Source organism: Pelophylax lessonae, assembly GCF_965119305.1.
Source record: "Pelophylax lessonae genome assembly, chromosome: 2".
Taxonomy (NCBI): Eukaryota; Metazoa; Chordata; class Amphibia; order Anura; family Ranidae; genus Pelophylax; species Pelophylax lessonae.
This window is the reverse complement of record NC_138769.1, coordinates 670344466-670366442: the sequence shown is the minus strand read 5'-3', so window position 1 is coordinate 670366442 and position 21977 is coordinate 670344466. Positions and strand designations below refer to the sequence as shown.

The following is a 21977-nucleotide window of genomic DNA, read 5'->3' as shown; positions in this document are numbered from 1 at the left end:
GTGTGCGATAAAATGCATTTTATTATATTTTTTACTAAAAATATGCATTTGATAAATAGTTGCGCAAATATAATGCAACATAAAAAAACATTTCTATCTTTTTTTTTCTACAGGGCCACAGGGGCCTTCAGAATATATATAATGTTATGGGGATTTTAAGTAATTTTATGACCAAAAAAATGCAGATTTTTACATCTGCGCAAAAAAATGGAAAAATTGGTCCAGAGCAGAAGTGGATGTGAATCAAAAAAAATTCCATGTTGTTTGCAGATTTTTGCTAGAAATATGCAAGGTTGTATAGCAATGTGCAAAGGGTCAATTCAGAATCTTCTTTGTTAACTTGTGGTCAACCTGCTGGGTTATATATATATATATATATATATATATATATATATATATATATATGTATATGTATATATATATATATATATGTATATATATATATATATATATATATATATATATATATAAAAGGTTTGTGCGGTATATGTGTTATATACCGTACAAAAGTGATAAAAATATTAGCATTTGAGCACAGACATTGATTCTCCATTTCTATTGGCTGATCTTATTGCCTGCAGTTGCCCTAAATATTTTACCTAATAACATATTGGACACAAGATATCTCATCATACATCTTACTTATGTTATTTTTTTCAATATAATAACTTATTATTTGTTTTTAGCTGGACTTACCTCCAGTACTGCTCATCCACAAAGAAATATGTTTTTTCCCCAATTTTATCATAGACAGCGGCATCAATTTTCTGCACAGAGGCAGAGAAACCCAGCTCGGAAATATCCTTAGGAGAGTCCTTGGTAAGTTTATAATTTGTTAAATTCCAGTACTGATTACCTAAGATAAAAAAAAAACTGTGTTTACTTAGGCCTCATTCACACCTGCAGCAGCCTCTAATTTCTTCCGGAAAAGTGATGGACTGCTTTTCAGGGGTGGTATAACAGCAGCTGGCAGACATTCAGGAGGCAGCAGTATCCCTTTCTTGACAGCCAAACAGCGATTTTTATGTAATTTTTTTTTTTTTATGTAATTACTGTGCCACAACTGCAAGCCAAGCATTTTGCTTGTACTTGTGGCCTGGCCACATTCACTTAAATAGGTCAATTGGAGCAATCATTCAATTTTCACGGTATAACTATCTAGCGCTTTGATTAATACATTTTGTATTTTGTGGCTTATAGATGTGCCAGTTATTGAAGATTTAATATGTGATTATAGGCACAACTGTATACAGTAGCTCACAAAAGTGAGTACACCCCTCACATTTTTGTAAATATTTTATTGTATCTTTTCATGTGGCAACACTGAAGAAATGACACTTTGCTACAATGTAAAGTAGTGAGTGTACAGCTTGTATAACAGTGCAAATTTGCTGTCCCCTAAAAATAACTCAACACACAGCCAATAATGTCTAAACAGCTGGCAACAAAAGTGAGTACACCCCTAAGCGAAAATGTCCAAATTGGGCCCAAAGTGTCAATAGTTTGTGTAGCCACCATTATTTTCCAGCACTGCCTTAACCCTCTTGGGCATGGAGTTCACCAGAGCTTCATAGGTTGCCACTGGAGTCCTCTTCCACTCCTCTGTGATGACATCACAGAGCTATTCGATGTTAGAGACCTTGTGCTCCTCCACCTTCTGTTTGAGAATGCCCCACAGATGCTCACTAGGGTTTAGGTCTGGATACATGCTTAGCCAGTCCATCACTTTTACCCTCAGCTTCTTTAGCAAGGCAGTGGTCATCTTGGAGGTGTGTTTGGGGTCATTATCATGTTGGAATACTGCCCTGCGGCCCAGTCGCCGAAGGAAGGGGATCATAGTCTGCTTCAGTATGTCACAGTACATGTTGGCATTCATGGTTCCCTCAATGAACTGTAGCTCCTGAGTGCCGACAGCACTCATGCAGCCCCAGTCCATGACACTCCCACCATCATGCTTGACTTAGGCAAGATGCACTTGTCTTTGTACTCCTCACCTGGTTGCCGCCACACACGCTTAACACCATCTGAACCAAATACATTTATCTTGGTCTCATAAGACCACAGGACATGGTTCCAGTAATACATGTCCTTAGTCTGCTTGTCTTCAGCAAACTGTTTTCAGGCTTTCTTGTGCATCATGTTTAGAAGAGGCTTCCTTCTGGGATGACAGCCATGCAGACCAATTTGATGCAGTGTGCAGCGTATGATCTGAGCACTGACAGGCTGACCCCCACCCCTTCAACCTCTGCAGCCATGCTGGCAGCACTCATACGTCTATTTCCCAAAGACAACCTCTGGACATGACGCTGACCACATGCACTCATCTTCTTTGGTTGACCATGGCGAGGCCTGTTCTGAGTGGAACCTGTTCTGGTAAACCTCTGTATGGTCTGGGCCACCGTGCTGCAGCTCAGTTTCAGGGTCTTGGCAATCTTCTTATAGCCTAGGCCATCTGTATGTAGAGCAACAATTATTTTTTTTCTTTGCCATGAGGTGCCATGCTGAACTTCCAGTGACCAGTATGAGAGAGTGAGAGCGATAACACCAAATTAAACACACTGGCTCCCCATTCACACCTGATAAAGAGAAGAGGGAAGCGCCTCTTGAGTGTGGTAAAAGCACAATTTATTACAAAGCGATATAGTAACTTACATTTTAGTAAACATGTAAATACATGGCTCTCCGAGGGCGGCTGCTGGGGGTTGCATCCCAGTCTCCCGATGTCCAGGTGCAGGCTTGATGAACGGAAATTGGTGGAGACTTTCCTGGGTCCTTCCGGAGGTGCCGTGCAGCGTGCAGCGGTGGAGACTTGTGCGGCGGCCGGGAATCAGTGGAGGCGTCTGACGTCACAGGTAGGTGTGGGCAGTCTGGGCTTCACAACTAGTTTCGGAGCATGCGCGAGAGTCCGATCCCGGACCTGCGCTCTCCTTTCTCAAGTGTTCAGACTATGGGGCAGGGCTGTCTATATACCCATCAAGGGGGCGTGTTCATTGACAACCGATTGGTGCAGCTGAGAGCAATGAAAGTCTTATGGCAATACAAAGAGTCAGAAATGGGGGACTCACAAGTGGGGAATTGAAAGTTAATTGGAAGATGTAAACATAAAAAGTGGAAATGGGAATAAAAATATATAAAGGAATATATTCATTAATAAATAATCTAAAAGTTTTGAATAGGCCAAGTATGTTGGAAGTGCAAACACTGATATCACAATGTGGGAATATGGGGTGGAGGGAAAAGAAAACGGGGGGGGAGGGGGGTAGGGGGGGGGGAAATAATAATAAATAATAATAATAAAAAATGGGGGGGAGGGGGGAAAATCGGGGAAGGGGGAAAGGGGATATGATGTGTATAGGGAAAATGGGGAAGGAGAGGAAGCAGAGGGATGGTAGGGGAAGGTGGATTATGTATACTTACTGGGGAGTCCAGTGGTTATGAACGGTGTGATGGGCAATGAGGGGATGCCTGAAATAATAATAACAACAACATATGTAAGTAGGGAGAGATATGTGGGTGGGTGAGACAGGGGGGAGGGGGGGAAAGGACGGGGGAGGGGAATGGTACATGATGTTGGAGTTCACAGAATGGTGTTGACATCTAATTCCTCATTGAGCCCATTGGGGCTAAGGCTATCTAAGGTGTATATCCAGAACGTTTCTCTCTCACAAAGTAAGGAGAAACGTTCTGCAGCTTGTAGATCCCTGGGGATGGACTCCAGGATCCAAACTTGTAATCCGTTGGTGGATTTTTGGTGGGCCTCCAGGAAATGGCGGGGGACACTATGTTGGTCGCAGCTGGTTTCAATGAAACAACGGTGTTTCCCAAAGCTCTGTCTAAGGGGACAGATAGTGTGACCAACATAAAGGAGTGGACATGGACAGGTGAGGCAGTAAACCACGTGATCTGTGGAGCAGTTGTGGAAGTCATTGAACGTATATGTTTTGCCTCTGTGGCTGAAGGATTTTTGGCCATGGTGGACAAATTCGCACGTTTTACATAGGGCTTTTTTGCATTGGAACATCCCCTTAAGGGGTACAAGGCAAAGGGGGTTTGGCCTGGGATTTTCAATTTTGCTGGGGGCTATTTTGTTTTTGAGGGAGGGGGCCCTCCGGTAGGTGATGCGGGGTTTATCTGGGATGTTAGCGGACAGATGGGGATTTTGTTTGAGAATACCCCAATGTTTTGAAAAGATGCTTTTCATTTTTTTATGGCGGGCATGAAACCTGGTGATGAATCGGGTAGTGGAGTCAGATGTGGGGTTTGCTTTTTTAGGGGGTTTGTCAGAGAGATAAGTGTTGTAGGCTGCATCAATAAGACTGTTAGGGTATCCTTTATCCAAAAAATTCTGTTTAAGATGGTTGCTCTGGGCGGTGTAATCAGAAATTTTTGTACAGTTTTGCCATAAACGGCAGAACTGACCCTTTACGGCAAAACTGTACAAAAATTTCTGTAATAAATTGTGCTTTTACCACACTCAAGAGGCGCTTCCCTCTTCTCTTTATCTGTTGCTCAGAGTCGACTTCACTCTCCTGGACAGCAGCCCTGAGTGCCTTGTGACCCACCCATCCATCCATCCCTGGATCTACCCTGTATCTGCTTATCCTTTAGTGGATTCCAGTTCTTTATCTCCCCAGAGACTTGCACAATGGACTTATAATCCCCACCTTGTGCTCATTATCAGTACAGCATATAATTATACGCTGAATATTGTCCTGGCCACTCATTCCATACTTACCACTCCCTATTTTTATCATTGTTATTATTATTGTATATTCCCCTGCATTATCTATAAGCGCCATACCACCATTATATCTCTAACCCCATTCACACCTGAAACCTTGTAACACTTATGAGTCACATGACACCGGGGAGGAAAAAGGGCTAATTGGGCCTAATTTGGACGTTTTCACTTAGGGGTGTACTCACTTTTGTTGCCAGCGGTTTAGACATTAATGGCTGTGTATTTAGTTATTTTGAGGGGGCAGCAAATTTACACTGTTATCACTGTTATACAAGGTGTACACTTACTACTTTACATTGTAGCCAAGTGTAATTTCTCCAGTGTTGTCACATGAAAAGATATAATAAAATATTTACAAAAATGTGAGGCGTGTACTCACTTTTGTGAGATACTGTATATTTATTTTGTGGATTTGCTCATTATTTGATTGGCCTCAATTTGCACAGGATTTAATTATTTTGCTGTCTTTGCATGATACACACAACACATTGTACATTCACTTTAGCAGTGCAGTGATATTTACTATATATACATATATATATATATATATACACAACATCAGTGGCGGCTGGTGCTCAAAATATTTGGGGGGGGGGGGGCACAAACAGAAAAATGTAATAAGCATCTCTTTCTGGCAAAAAACGCAGTAAAAATTTGTGTGACTTTGAGGTCACACAAGTGTGAAAGGAGCCTTCAGTAATCATTGACTAGTGAGCAGTTCCCCCATCAATGCAGAGTGACCAGTGAGCAGTGCCCCCATCAATGCAGAGTTACCAGTGAGCAGTTCCCCCATCAATGCAGAGTGACCAGTGAGCAGTGCCCCCATTAATGCAGAAGACCAGTGAGCAGTGCCCCCATCATTGCAGAGTGACCAGTGCATCCATCAATGCAGAGTGACCAGTGACCAGTGATCAATGCCCTCCAAAGTCCCCATCAATGCAGAGTGACCAGTGAGCAGTGCCCCCATCAATGCAGAGTGACCAGTGAGCAGTTCCCCCATCAATGCAGAGGGACCAGTACCCCCATCAATGTAGAGTGACCAGTGAGCAGTGCCCCCATCAATGCAGAGTGACCAGTTCCTCCATCAATGCAGAGTGACCAGTGAGCAGTGCCCCCATCAATGCAGAGTGACCAGTGAGCAGTTCCCCCATCAATGCAGAGGGACCAGTGCCCCCATGTATGCAGAGTGACCAATGAGCAGTTCCCCATCAATGCAAAGTGACCAGTGACCAGTTCTCCCATCAATGCAGAGTGACCAGTTCCTCCATCAATGCAGAGTGACCAGTGAGCAGTGCCCCCATCAATGCAGAGTGACCAGTGACCAGTTCCCCCATCAATGCAGAGTGACCAGTGAGCAGTTCCCCCATCAATGCAGTGACCAGTGAGCAGTTCCCCCATTAATGCAGAGTGACACGTGAGTAGTTCCCCTATCAATGCAGAGTGACCAGTGAGTAGTGCCCCCATCAATGCAGAGTGACCAGTGAGTAGTGCCCCCATCAATGCAGAGTGACCAGTGAGCAGTTTCCCCATCAATGCAGAGTGACCAGTGAGCAGTTCCCCCATCAATGTAGAGTGACCAGTGAGTAGTTCCCCCATCAGTGCAGAGTGACCAGTGAGCAGTGCCCCATCAATGCAGAGTGACCAGTGAGCAGCTCCACCATCAATGCAGAGTGACTAGTGATCAGTGAGCAGTGCTCCATCAATGCAGGGTGACCAGTGAGCAGTTCCCCATCAATGCAGAGTGACCAGTGAGCAGTGCCCTCATCAATGTAAAGTGACCAGTGAGCAGTTCCACCATCAATGCAGAGTGACCAGTGACCAGTGCCCCATCAATGCAGAGTGACTAGTGAGCAGTGCCCCCAAAGCCCCCTATCAATGCAGAGTGACCAGTGCCCCATCAATGCAGAGTGACCAGTGCCCCCAAAGCCCCCCATCAATGCAGAGTGACCAGTGAGCAGTGCCCCCATCAATGCAGAGTGACCAGTGACCAGTTCCCCCATCAATGCAGAGTGACCAGTAAGCAGTTCCCCCATCAATGCAGAGTGACCAGTGAGCAGTGCCCCCATCAATGTAGAGTGACCAGTGACCAGTGAGCAGTTCCACCATCAATGCAGAGTGACCAGTGACCAGTGCCCCCAAATCCCCCCATCAATGCAGAGTGACCAGTGACCAGTGAGCATTTCCCCTATCAATGCAGAATGACCAGTGAGCAGTTCCCCCATCTATGCAGTGTGACCAGTGAGCAGCTCCCCCCATCAATGCAGAGTGACCAGTGAGCAGTGCCCCCATCAATGTAGAGTGACCAGTGACCAGTGACCAGTGAGCAGTTCCACCATCAATGCAGAGTGACCAGTGAGCAGTGCCTCCAGCCCCCCATCAATGCAGAGTTACCAGTGACCAGTGAGAATTTCCCCTATCAATGCAGAGTGACCAGTGAGCAGTTCCCCCATCAATGCAGTGTGACCAGTGAGCAGCTCCCCCCATCAATGCAGAGTGACCAGTGAGCAGTTCCCCCATCAATGCAGAGTGACCAGTGGCAAGTTCCCCCATCAATGCAGAGTGACCAGTGACCAGTGATCAATGCCCTCCAAAGCCCCCCATCAATGCAGAGTGACCAGTGAGCAGTGCCCCCATCAATGCAGAGTGACCAGTGAGCAGTTCCCCCATCAATGCAGAGGGACCAGTACCCCCATCAATGTAGAGTGACCAGTGAGCAGTGCCCCCATCAATGCAGAGTGACCAGTGACCAGTTCCTCCATCAATGCAGAGTGACCAGTGAGCAGTGCCCCCATCAATGCAGAGTGACCAGTGAGCAGTTCCCCCATCAATGCAGAGGGACCAGTGCCCCCATGTATGCAGAGTGACCAATGAGCAGTTCCCCATCAATGGAAAGTGACCAGTGACCAGTTCTCCCATCAATGCAGAGTGACCAGTTCCTCCATCAATGCAGAGTGACCAGTGAGCAGTGCCCCCATCAATGCAGAGTGACCAGTGACCAGTTCCCCCATCAATGCAGAGTGACCAGTGAGCAGTTCCCCCATCAATGCAGTGACCAGTGAGCAGTTCCCCCATTACTGCAGAGTGACACGTGAGTAGTTCCCCTATCAATGCAGAGTGACCAGTGAGTAGTGCCCCCATCAATGCAGAGTGACCAGTGAGTAGTGCCCCCATCAATGCAGAGTGACCAGTGAGCAGTTTCCCCATCAATGCAGAGTGACCAGTGAGCAGTTCCCCCATCAATGTAGAGTGACCAGTGAGTAGTTCCCCCATCAGTGCAGAGTGACCAGTGAGCAGTGCCCCATCAATGCAGAGTGACCAGTGAGCAGCTCCACCATCAATGCAGAGTGACTAGTGATCAGTGAGCAGTGCTCCATCAATGCAGGGTGACCAGTGAGCAGTTCCCCATCAATGCAGAGTGACCAGTGAGCAGTGCCCTCATCAATGTAAAGTGACCAGTGAGCAGTTCCACCATCAATGCAGAGTGACCAGTGACCAGTGCCCCATCAATGCAGAGTGACTAGTGAGCAGTGCCCCCAAAGCCCCCTATCAATGCAGAGTGACCAGTGCCCCATCAATGCAGAGTGACCAGTGCCCCCAAAGCCCCCCATCAATGCAGAGTGACCAGTGAGCAGTGCCCCCATCAATGCAGAGTGACCAGTGACCAGTTCTCCCATCAATGCAGAGTGACCAGTAAGCAGTTCCCCCATCAATGCAGAGTGACCAGTGAGCAGTGCCCCCATCAATGTAGAGTGACCAGTGACCAGTGAGCAGTTCCACCATCAATGCAGAGTGACCAGTGACCAGTGCCCCCAAATCCCCCCATCAATGCAGAGTGACCAGTGACCAGTGAGCATTTCCCCTATCAATGCAGAATGACCAGTGAGCAGTTCCCCCATCTATGCAGTGTGACCAGTGAGCAGCTCCCCCCATCAATGCAGAGTGACCAGTGAGCAGTGCCCCCATCAATGTAGAGTGACCAGTGACCAGTGAGCAGTTCCACCATCAATGCAGAGTGACCAGTGAGCAGTGCCTCCAGCCCCCCATCAATGCAGAGTTACCAGTGACCAGTGAGAATTTCCCCTATCAATGTAGAGTGACCAGTGAGTAGTTCCCCCATCAGTGCAGAGTGACCAGTGAGCAGTGCCCCATCAATGCAGAGTGACCAGTGAGCAGCTCCACCATCAATGCAGAGTGACTAGTGATCAGTGAGCAGTGCTCCATCAATGCAGGGTGACCAGTGAGCAGTTCCCCATCAATGCAGAGTGACCAGTGAGCAGTGCCCTCATCAATGTAAAGTGACCAGTGAGCAGTTCCACCATCAATGCAGAGTGACCAGTGACCAGTGCCCCATCAATGCAGAGTGACTAGTGAGCAGTGCCCCCAAAGCCCCCTATCAATGCAGAGTGACCAGTGCCCCATCAATGCAGAGTGACCAGTGCCCCCAAAGCCCCCCATCAATGCAGAGTGACCAGTGAGCAGTGCCCCCATCAATGCAGAGTGACCAGTGACCAGTTCCCCCATCAATGCAGAGTGACCAGTAAGCAGTTCCCCCATCAATGCAGAGTGACCAGTGAGCAGTGCCCCCATCAATGTAGAGTGACCAGTGACCAGTGAGCAGTTCCACCATCAATGCAGAGTGACCAGTGACCAGTGCCCCCAAATCCCCCCATCAATGCAGAGTGACCAGTGACCAGTGAGCATTTCCCCTATCAATGCAGAATGACCAGTGAGCAGTTCCCCCATCTATGCAGTGTGACCAGTGAGCAGCTCCCCCCATCAATGCAGAGTGACCAGTGAGCAGTGCCCCCATCAATGTAGAGTGACCAGTGACCAGTGAGCAGTTCCACCATCAATGCAGAGTGACCAGTGAGCAGTGCCTCCAGCCCCCCATCAATGCAGAGTTACCAGTGACCAGTGAGAATTTCCCCTATCAATGCAGAGTGACCAGTGAGCAGTTCCCCCATCAATGCAGTGTGACCAGTGAGCAGCTCCCCCATCAATGCAGAGTGACCAGTGAGCAGTTCCCCCATCAATGCAGAGTGACCAGTGGCAAGTTCCCCCATCAATGCAGAGTGACCAGTGACCAGTGATCAATGCCCTCCAAAGCCCCCCATCAATGCAGAGTGACCAGTGAGCAGTGCCCCCATCAATGCAGAGTGACCAGTGAGCAGTTCCCCCATCAATGCAGAGGGACCAGTACCCCCATCAATGTAGAGTGACCAGTGAGCAGTGCCCCCATCAATGCAGAGTGACCAGTGACCAGTTCCTCCATCAATGCAGAGTGACCAGTGAGCAGTGCCCCCATCAATGCAGAGTGACCAGTGAGCAGTTCCCCCATCAATGCAGAGGGACCAGTGCCCCCATGTATGCAGAGTGACCAATGAGCAGTTCCCCATCAATGGAAAGTGACCAGTGACCAGTTCTCCCATCAATGCAGAGTGACCAGTTCCTCCATCAATGCAGAGTGACCAGTGAGCAGTGCCCCCATCAATGCAGAGTGACCAGTGACCAGTTCCCCCATCAATGCAGAGTGACCAGTGAGCAGTTCCCCCATCAATGCAGTGACCAGTGAGCAGTTCCCCCATTACTGCAGAGTGACACGTGAGTAGTTCCCCTATCAATGCAGAGTGACCAGTGAGTAGTGCCCCCATCAATGCAGAGTGACCAGTGAGTAGTGCCCCCATCAATGCAGAGTGACCAGTGAGCAGTTTCCCCATCAATGCAGAGTGACCAGTGAGCAGTTCCCCCATCAATGTAGAGTGACCAGTGAGTAGTTCCCCCATCAGTGCAGAGTGACCAGTGAGCAGTGCCCCATCAATGCAGAGTGACCAGTGAGCAGCTCCACCATCAATGCAGAGTGACTAGTGATCAGTGAGCAGTGCTCCATCAATGCAGGGTGACCAGTGAGCAGTTCCCCATCAATGCAGAGTGACCAGTGAGCAGTGCCCTCATCAATGTAAAGTGACCAGTGAGCAGTTCCACCATCAATGCAGAGTGACCAGTGACCAGTGCCCCATCAATGCAGAGTGACTAGTGAGCAGTGCCCCCAAAGCCCCCTATCAATGCAGAGTGACCAGTGCCCCATCAATGCAGAGTGACCAGTGCCCCCAAAGCCCCCCATCAATGCAGAGTGACCAGTGAGCAGTGCCCCCATCAATGCAGAGTGACCAGTGACCAGTTCTCCCATCAATGCAGAGTGACCAGTAAGCAGTTCCCCCATCAATGCAGAGTGACCAGTGAGCAGTGCCCCCATCAATGTAGAGTGACCAGTGACCAGTGAGCAGTTCCACCATCAATGCAGAGTGACCAGTGACCAGTGCCCCCAAATCCCCCCATCAATGCAGAGTGACCAGTGACCAGTGAGCATTTCCCCTATCAATGCAGAATGACCAGTGAGCAGTTCCCCCATCTATGCAGTGTGACCAGTGAGCAGCTCCCCCCATCAATGCAGAGTGACCAGTGAGCAGTGCCCCCATCAATGTAGAGTGACCAGTGACCAGTGAGCAGTTCCACCATCAATGCAGAGTGACCAGTGAGCAGTGCCCCCAGCCCCCCATCAATGCAGAGTTACCAGTGACCAGTGAGCATTTCCCCTATCAATGCAGAGTGACCAGTGAGCAGTTCCCCCATCAATGCAGTGTGACCAGTGAGCAGCTCCCCCCATCAATGCAGAGTGACCAGTGAGCAGTTCCCCCATCAATGCAGAGTGACCAGTGGCAAGTTCCCCCATCAATGCAGAGTGACCAGTAGGCAGTTCCCCCATCAATGCAGAGTGACCAGTGAGCAGTGCCCCATCAATGCAGAGTGACCAGTGAGCAGCTCCACCATCAATGCAGAGTGACAAGTGATCAGTGAGCAGTGCCCCATCAATGCAGAGTGACCAGTGACCAGTTCCCCCATCAATGCAGAGTGACCAGTGAGCAGTGCCCTCATCAATGTAAAGTGACCAGTGAGCAGTTCCACCATCAATGCAGAGTGACCAGTGACCAGTGCCCCATCAATGCAGAGTGACCAGTGAGCAGTGCCCCCAAAGCCCCCTATCAATGCAGAGTGACCAGTGCCCCATCAATGCAGAGTGACCAGTGCCCCCAAAGCCCCCCATCAATGCAGAGTGACCAGTGAGCAGTGCCCCCATCAATGCAGAGTGACCAGTGACCAGTTCCACCATCAATGCAGAGTGACAAGTGATCAGTGAGCAGTGCCCCATCAATGTAGAGTGACCAGGGACCAGTAAGCAGTTCCCCCATCAATGCAGAGTGACCAGTGACCAGTGAGCAGTTCCACCATCAATGCAGAGTGACCAGTGCCCCCATATCCCCCTTTCAATGCAGAGTGACCAGTGACCAGTGAGCATTTCCCCTATCAATGCAGAGTGACCAGTGAGCAGTTCCCCCATCTATGCAGTGTGACCAGTGAGCAGCTCCCCCCATCAATGCAGAGTGACCAGTGAGCAGTTCCCCCATCAATGCAGAGTGACCAGTGAGCAGTTCCCCCATCAATGCAGAGTGACCAGTGACCAGTTCCCCCCTCAATGCAGAGTGACCAGTAGGCAGTTCCCCCATCAATGCAGAGTGACCAGTGAGCAGTGCCCCATCAATGCAGAGTGACCAGTGAGCAGTTCCACCATCAATGCAGAGTGACAAGTGATCAGTGAGCAGTGCCCCATCAATGCAGAGTGACCAGTAAGCAGTTCTCCCATCAATGCAGAGTGAGCAGTGAGAAGTGCCCTCATCAATGTAAAGTGACCAGTGAGCAGTTCCACCATCAATGCAGAGTGACCAGTGACCAGTGCCCCCAAAGCTCCCTATCAATGCAGAGTGACCAGTGCCCCATCAATGCAGAGTGACCAGTGCCCCCAAAGCCCCCCATCAATGCAGAGTGACCAGTGAGCAGTGCCCCCATCAATGCAGAGTGACCAGTGAGCAGTTCCCCCATCAATGCAGAGTGACCAGTAAGCAGTTCCCCCATCAATTCAGAGTGACCAGTGAGCAGTGCCCCCATCAATGTAGAGTGACCAGTGACCAGTGAGCAGTTCCACCATCAATGCAGAGTGACCAGTGAGCAGTGCCCCCAGCCCCCCATCAATGCAGAGTGACCAATGACCAGTGAGCATTTCCCCTATCAATGCAGAGTGACCAGTGAGCAGTTCTCCCATCAATACAGTGTGACCAGTGAGCAGTTCCCCCCATCAATGCAGAGTGACCAGTGAGCATTCCCCCCATCAATGCTGAGTGACCAGTGAGCAGTTCCCACATCAATGCAGAGTGACCAGTGAGCAGTTCACCCATCAATGCAGAGTGATCAGTGACCAGTGAGCAGTTCCCCCATCAATGCAGTGTGACCAGTGAGCAGTACCCCCATCAATGCAGAGTGACCATTGCCCCATCAATGCAGAGTGACCAGTGAGCAGTTCCCCCCTCAATGCAGAGTGACCAGTGAGCAGTTCCCCCATCAATGCAGAGTGACCAGTGACCAGTGTGCCCCCATCAATGCAGAGTGACCAGTGCAGATAAGGATTAGAGCGCCGTCTGATTAAAATGAGCAGAGTTCTTATGCTTACCTGGCACGGCTGCTGTAATGTGAAGTCCCGCTTCCTGGAGACACTCACCTTTTGTGTTTGCAGAGTAAGGGTTGAAGTCGGGGTTCGGGAAAGCTGTCCTCCTCCTGGCTGGCTTGTTGTAGCGCTGTCCTCTCTGAATCGGTCCGTCCTCAACAGAGACAGTGAGTGGATGTCCGCATTCATTGAGGCTCAGGCAGGCTCTACCGGGTTCTTCCAAAGCAGGAAGAAGACAGTGATGCCCAAGCACCGCCCTATGAGGTCCTATGGACCAATCATAGGACGGAAATGGCACAGTAGGAGTGTTCGGGGCGCATCGCTCTGCGCCCCGAGGACACTCTAAAGGACGCCAATCAGCTTCACAGAAAAAAAAAACTTGATGCCAAAACCCCTACCCCTTTCCATAGACAGCAGTGTGTCCGGCGCCCCGCTCACACTTAAAGGTACACAATTTTTTTTTTTGCTGATGTACGGATAACTAGCCTTGGGGGGCGGCCCCCCTGCGCCCCCTATTGACAAGCCGCCACTGATATTTATATATATATATATATATATATATATATATATATATACTCAATGCAAAAGCTAGAGATAAGCTACTGAACACTTGCTGCAGCCAAACCACTATCTACCCCATTTTATACACAGTGATAGCACAGGTGTAATCACTATACTCTACATTAGCAGTTAAATATTCAAAAGTAATTACCTTTAAACAAGATAATTTGTGATTGTGCGTTTTTATTAATATACTCATAAGCAGCTTGAATGTTACTAGGTACGCCTGAAAAGAAACTCCCAATAGTATTATTTTCACTCTCACTTTCATTAATTTGACGCCACATATGCCTATGAAAAAGAACATTGTTTGAAAAATGTTATTATTGGTCCAGGTAATTTTATTGGTGAAACACACGTTTTAAAGCCCCAAATTACTTGTCACTATTTTCACTACAATTTCTTATCATTAGGTGTAGAAATAGCAGAAAGCCAACCTAGAATTTCCTTTGGATGGTAAAATACCCACAATGAAGGATTCCAAAAACCTTTCAAAGTATCCAGGATACATAACCCCCTGGGTTTGCTCTGGGACAGCTAAGCAATTTGACAACACTAAAAACTGATATTCATTTTTTTTTTTTTATGACATTAATATTAGTGTATCAATCAATTATCAATTCCACAGTAAGGAATCCACACTGTGGAATTGATTATTGATTATTGATTATTGGTTGGTACACCAATATCAATGTCACAAAAACATTTTTTGGATTTATTATTTAAGTAGCAGCACTGAAATATATAACACTATAGACAATTTTTGGAATCCTAACAGCAGTGAAATACACAAGAAAAATGGTATTTACTTATCTTTGAAGAATAAGATTTCCAAAGACATAGTTGTCACAGCATCATAAGTAGTGTTCAATGGACAATCAGGAAGCTTTCCTAATTTCTGTGACTTTGACACTAATTGAGTCTCTAGATGAGAAAAAAAAAAAACAGTGTACTGTAAATGGGCAAAGATTTAAAGAAAGTTTTCTCCATACTATCGTTAACATGAGGTAGTTCTTAGCTGGAGTAGGGGAAGACTAGAACAGGTTTTTATTGCTGTTTGTGTCCTCCATGAAGGCATACTCTGCACTACAAGGAGGCTGACCTAAAGCAACCAAGAAAACCCAATGATTCAGAGAGGCTTTACTCCAAACTACCATTACAATGAGGCAGTTCTTAGCTGGGGTACATCGCTATGCTTAACCACACTACTCCAATCTCCACCAGATACTTTGGGGTTGATTTACTAAAATTGGAGAGTGCAAAATCTGGTGCAGCTCTGCATAAGAAACAATCAGCTTCCATTTTTTTTGATCAAAGCTTAATTGAACAAGCTGAAGTTAGAATCTGATTGGCTACCATGCACAGCTGCTCCAGATTTTGCACTCTCCACTTTTAGTAAATCAACCCCACAGTCTTGCATTTCCATATATTCACATTGCCTATGGCCGGCCATAGATAGTTTGAATCTCAGCCGCTTCAGCAAGAACTGGGCAAGATTCAAACCATGTACCGTGTTTCCCTGAAAATAGGACCTACCCCAAAAATATTACTTATCTCCGTTTTCTATGATTGCTGATATATAAGCCCTACCCCAAAAATAAGCCCTAGTTTAAATCCTTGTAAAATCATGTAATCTGTGCTGTAAAAGTATTATATAATGTCCAGTCCTCCTCCCCCCAGGTGTAGGTAACATAATAATACCTTATTTACAGCGCCGCTCGGCACTTGTGTGACCCACCGGAGCTCTCCTCCTCCTCCCGGCTATAGGTAACATAATAATACCTTATTTACAGCGCCGCTCGGCACTCGTGTAACCCGCCGGAGCTCTCCTCCTCCTCCCGGCTGTGGTCAATGGCCCCTCCCCTTGCAGTGCTCGGAGCGGGGCTGACATCTGCGGGGATTCCGGCATCTCCCTCGGCAGCACTCTGACCGGGGGAGAGGAGCTCCGGCGGGTCATGCGAGCGCCCAGCAACGCTGTAAATAAGGTATTTTCTATAACATTACATAAAGACACACACTGGACATTATATAATCCATTTACAGAGCAGATTAAATGATTTTACAAGGACTTTACCTAGAGTTTATTTTGGAGATTACAGGGATGTTGACTTCTTTGCTGACAGGGAGGGAGAGAAGACAGGGAACAAATAAGAAAACCCCCCTTCACATATCTCCGCATCAAGAGCTTCCTATCTAACCATTCATTGCCAATAATCAATCTTCCTCCTAAAGCATGTAATTTCCTATCCAAACCCTCCCCCCCTCACTAAAGGTATTTCCTTATTCTACAAAATCCTTCCCCATAAACTCGCACCGACGCTCAGATGGGAAAGTGACCTAGGGTCCTTGTATTCAATGAAACAATGGCAAGAGGCTATATAGTCCACCAACAAATTTTCACACTGTAACGATCATTGGGAAATTTTTTTGAAAATCCTGCATAGATGGCATTATACGCCATACAGATTATCCAAATTTAGCCCAACAAATTTCCCTGACTGCTGGCATCAATGTGGGCAGATAGGAAATATCCTACATATCCTATGGGAATGCCCAACAAGCTTCTGGAAACAAATGTTTAGCCTAATATCTAAAGTTAGAGGTATTATCAACACACCCACCCCAAACCTAGCCATCCTCAGCCTAGGAATAGTCCGCTTCCCACACCCAATGAGATCCATAATCACGCACATTTTACTAACAGCACGAAATACTATTCTCAGAAACTGGAACTCAATGGATGCATCAAATGTATCCGATGTTGTCACCATTATCCTTACTAATTTCACATATGGAAGACTTCTTTCAATTAACTCGTCAAGGAGTCATACTTTTGACAATGTGTGGAAACCTTGGACTGCGTTGCATTAAATACATTGATCATATTACTCCTATTCTATGTACCATACAAACTAACTTACTGTATTCCTTTATGTTTTCTTCATGTGCTCTTTTATGTTATTTGCAAAACCTCAATTAAAATTTATTGAAAAAAAAAATTAATAAATAAGACATCCCCCGATAATAAGCCCTAATGCATTTTTTGTACCTAAATGCCGGGCGGGCGGCTTCTGGGATTGGAGCGGAGTGGGCGGGGGGGGAGCCAGCCATGGGGCCCGGGGGGCGCAGGCTGAACGGAGGACTGGGAGGAGCAGTAAGTCACTGCTTCTACACTACAATGCCAGTGTTTTTCTGCCCCCCCGGCCTGCGCCCCTGGCGGGCGCCGTTGTGGCCAACCCCACGGTACGCCCCTGATCCCGCCTCTTCAGGAGAATAAAATGTCTCGGCAGGAGGAATTCTCGTGTCAGCACTGTCTATGTTGATGGGCAAATCACACAAATTTTGCACCATCTATGACCTGCCTAAGCAAGAATTCTGGCATTCCACATTTTGAGCATTTAAAGCATTTAAATTTAGCATTTAAAGTGTTACTAAACCCACAACAGTAAAACCTCACTGTGGAACCTAAGGGGTTAATTCTCCATATTGTGTAAAAGGGCTGTTTGATCCTGTTTTCTCTGATTCTTCCCTTCTTTGCTGTCCCCAATCCATCTGCTGATAGTACTGAGCTTTGGGGGCACTCTGCACATGCTCAGTTTGGTGTGCATTGCTAGAGAGTTTTTTCTTTTCTTAGGAGGGTGCATGTGATCAGCACAGGGCCAATCAGCACTGTCCAGACAGAGTGTAAGGGGTCCTGCAGCCTCATAGGACAGTCAGAGTAGAATGAAAACTCCTACTACAAGCTTTAACCAGACACTTAGAAGTCACAAGACTGCTATATACTGCTAATGAGAAAATGTATTTAGCAGTTTATATTTAATAAAATGATGGGCATTTCCATGCTCTGTGTACTGTGGGAGACCAGATATAGTGAATGCAAAGTCCTGGGTTTAGTAACACTTTAAGTTAAACTTTAAAAAATATAATGGCAGTGCATATCAACACAATGTACTTTAATTCTCAACTCCAGAATTTTTTTCCTAAAAGTCCCATATGTTACCCTAAAATAAAAAAAAAAATAAATAAAAAAAGGACCCTGTTCCTAAAGCATGAATAACAGCACAGTGATTGTGCTGTGCCATTGGGCCCCCTGTATAACCTAAAGAAACTGGCTGATCCTGCCTGGTTCTGCCCCCCCTGTAAACTAACTACGGTTTATCATGGCTGCCGAGCCCTGACATCGTGGTCAGTTTATGTGCCTCCGTCATCCATGGCTCTCCTGTCTGCTCCGACCCCTCCTCCCTGACTGTCAGCTCTGTCTACTCCCCAGCCCTCCCCTCCTGCTTCTATTATAACTCTAGTACAGTAAAACCTTAGATTACGAGAATAATTTGTTCCGGAAACATGCTTGTAATCCAAGTCACTCTTATATCAAAGCAAATTTCCCCATGATAAAAAATGGATACTAAAATAATTAATTCCACAACCATTTATTCATAAATCCTTCAGTTTATAGTCCATATAAAAAGATTATAGCAATGTGATAGGTTGTGTAACCATAAAATGTCCATCCACAAATGGCGCCTCCACAAAGGGATTAGAAGCAAAATTCAGCAGGAGCTAAAAAAGTATAAAAGGTGTATAAAAGAGAAGAGAGGCGCCTCTAAGTGTAGCAATATGGTTACATTTAATGAAGGTACAACATTTAGCAACTCACATGGTTGATGATTAAAACAGGCACATCTAAGAATGCAGGCATCCGGGGTAAAGCTGTCCACATAGACCATTCTCCTCATCGCTGGCTTCCTCCGCCTTCAGTCTGCAGGCGTGACCGGGGAGACTACCCTGCAGTAGAGCAATCTGAAAGCAAGGCTTGAAGCGCTCGTGGAGCTCAGTGTGGAAGGGATGACGTTGATGGTGGTGAGGAGGATGGTCTATGTGGCTTTACCCCGGATGTCTGCATACTTAGATGTGCTTCTTTTAATCATCAACCATGTGAATTGCTAAATGTTGAACCTTCATTAAATGTAACCATATTGCTACACTTAGAGGCGCCTCTCTTCTCTTTTATACTCAGTTGTGACATGACGCTACTTGTATATCAAGACATTGCTTCTTTCGAAAAAAATTTTGCTTGTCTTGCAAAACGCTCTCAAACCAAGTGACTCTCCAAAGTTTTACTGTATAAGCATGCCATCCATCTGTTATGTGTCCCAGTGTCTGTGTTATATAAAAAAGATGCCTACCTTCTACCTTATATCAGATCGTCTCCCGGCGCTCACATGACCTCTCGGCTTTCTCTTCTCCACTCCTCTCCGGCTGACATCAGCAGGAGTTCTCGGCCCCTCCCGCTATAGCTGTCAGCTTGGGAGAGGAGACAGCTGAGGAGTCAAGTGAGCGCCTGAAAACATTCTGATATGTGGTATAAATCAGCATCTTTTTTATATGGCACAGACACTGGGACACATAATATTTTTTAGCAGTGGGGATTGTATGTTTATACTATAGTGGCTTAACAACCGCTTTAGTTTGTGCTGCAGTGCTCACCTTCTCTTCAACTCTGTCAATCGCAGTAATTCCTTTATACCACTAGATGCCCCCAGTCACCCAGGTTGAACTCCCAGTATCATTAAACCCAAAAGACTGAGGACATCCTTTAGTGTAGGATGTCATGAACCGGCCCCCTGGTGGGGTGTTACCATGACACCCTTTATTCAGATACAATGATGCAGAGAGCAACGTTGATGCAATCGTAACTAAAGCTGGTCACACACGTTACTACCCAAGCTCGTGAATGACAGAAAAATGTAAATGTCCTACACCAAATGCTCGAAAGGTGATTGATAGAAGTGTTGGTTTGGTGTGTGGTCGGCTTTACAATTGGCTTAGATCAATTATTTAAAAATGCTCTTTTTATCAAGTCATATTTTTATAAAACCTTACTGAAATTTAATGAAAATATAAAATCTTATGTGAAGCTAAGCTCATTTCAATCTATACAATTATTTATAAATGTACTACATTGTAGAATCAGATTGGTACAGATGTGGCTAGCTTAACAGAGAAGGCAATTGTTTCCTATTCCTACCGTAAATTTGCTGAATTCTCTCCAGATCTTCTTTAGGGAGGTGGAATGTCTGGGAGCTGATAAACTGGTATGTTGGAAACATCAAGGGTTTGGAATTATTTGAGTGTAATAAACCAAGAGAATGGCCAAGCAGGTGAACAGCCATACTGAACAAGTCATAACCTGTTAAGAAACCTTAAGCTGGTCATGAGAAAGTAAAAGACACAATGAAATTCCTAATTTAGATAAACAATGAGAACATGGATCACATAGTGCCCCTGATTTTCATCCTGGTTTTATTTCTGTGTGGCAGTGGTTGAGAAGTTGAGCAAAAGACACTGGGCAGGTCTGACACCAGTGATTCCACAAACAGCTAGGGTTTAAGAGCTGAGTGCATTTCTTCATTAAAAAGGAGCCCCCCCCCCCCCAAAAAAAAAAATTTAAAGTCAGCAGCTACAAATACTGTAGCTGCTGACTTTTAATATAAGGACACTCATCTGTGCAGGGATCCAGCGATGTTGTCACCCGAGCCGATTCTTGAAGGCAGGCACCGGCATCTCTACTAGGGGAAACATGAAGTGAAGCCTTGCGGCTATGCAGCCGGTTTCCTACTGTGCATGCGCGAGCTGCGCTGCATCTTTTGAATGGACCCATAGTTTTCTGGGACCAGTGATGCCCCAAATGTCCCAGAAGACTATGGGGGAAAGGAAGAGGCTGAACTTCCAGCTCCCATTGGCGATCCGAGCAAGGATTAGGAGTGGGTACCTGTCAAAACCAGGTCCCGGCTCCCTCCTAAAAAGTGCCAAATGTGGCAGTGGAGGATGCAAACAAGTGGAGCTTCTCCTTTTGGGTGGAGCTCCGCTTTAAAGGGATAACACATGGGGAAATGTACATGTATTGCACAGATGTACTATATTTTTTTTTGCCTTAACACATTCTTTAAACAAGTTCCATGATAACATCAGCATTGTAAAAACATTAGTGATCGACCGATATTGTTTTTTTAATGCCGATATCGATACCGATATTTAAGTCATCGGATATCGGTATCTTATTTTTATGTAAATAAAAAAAAAAAATTTCTAAAGGTACTCCTTGTGGAGGGATCTGGGGGTCAAAAAGACCCCAAACCCCCTCCTCGGCACTGAAAAGCATTCATAACGCCAAGTTTGGCTGTTTTGAATGCTGTCAGTTTTTTTAATTCGGTGCTGAGTAACCGGAAGTGATGTCATGACATCACTTCCGGGTTTTTTACATGGAGACCGGCGCATGCGCACTTGCGGCAGGGATACCGGCTTTCACAGGGACACATCTTCATGCTACACCGGGTCTTCTCTTCGGCGGCGGCGGTGAGGGTAAGATGCCCAGGTCTCCCGGTGGGACAGGAGACCCGGGTGAGCCGTGGAAGGCGGCGGGAGGGGGGGGGTGTTCCCTCCCGCTCCTTGTAATGACAGCCGAGGGGCTTCTGAGCCGCATCGGTTGTCATTACAAGTTAGCCTACCGTCGGCTATGGACACCGGTACCAGGGTGATGCCTCTAGCTGCAGGCATCACCCCAGGACATACACTTTCCCTAAATATCGGCAATATCAGTGTTGCCGACAATCGGTCGATCTCTAAAAAACATTTCAAACAATGTTTATATTTCACAATCCAATATAAACTTATAAGCAGGTTGCATTAGTGAGTTAGCTTGTGTGCTCAGTTCCTAGGCTTTTTGGTCCCAGCCAGCCCACCTGCGGTATAAAAAAGGGGTTAGTCTGAGGTCTGGCACGCCCTTTTTTAGTAACTGGTCCCGCTCCCAGCTCGTGGTACTGGGAATGCTGCACCTTGCAGTCTGTTGAAGGCACTGGGGTTTCTGGGGACATCAAAGCCATGGAGAATGCCAGCATGGATTATTATCTCCTCATGGAGGTATGCCTGGGCAGCCACACAACTGTAGTTAAGGTTAGGGATGGGACTTGTTCATATTGGACTTTAATGTTGAAGTTGTTTCAGTAAAGTTACATTAACTGTTCCAAGCCTGGTCTGAAGTTATTGCTGGTGCGTTGGTGTTGGTGTGCATGTTGGTTCTGGCATATCTGAAGAACCAGGGTCTGTAAAGCACAAAAGGGG

The 21977-nt window shown here is 46.6% G+C and overlaps 1 protein-coding gene across 1 annotated transcript in view; it reads right to left on the bottom strand.

The window, feature by feature from the left end:
* The window catches only part of LOC309548244 (stromelysin-1-like), a gene marked incomplete at its 5' end in the record, with an annotated part of 75537 nt that overhangs the window by 10817 nt on the left and 42743 nt on the right, over positions 1-21977 (bottom strand). The window contains 4 exons of the mRNA XM_082248195.1: positions 697-856; positions 14008-14147; positions 14666-14780; positions 19885-20046. Coding sequence (XP_082104321.1) covers positions 697-856; positions 14008-14147; positions 14666-14780; positions 19885-20046 — 577 coding nt within the window. The remainder of the gene's footprint in view (positions 1-696; positions 857-14007; positions 14148-14665; positions 14781-19884; positions 20047-21977) is intronic.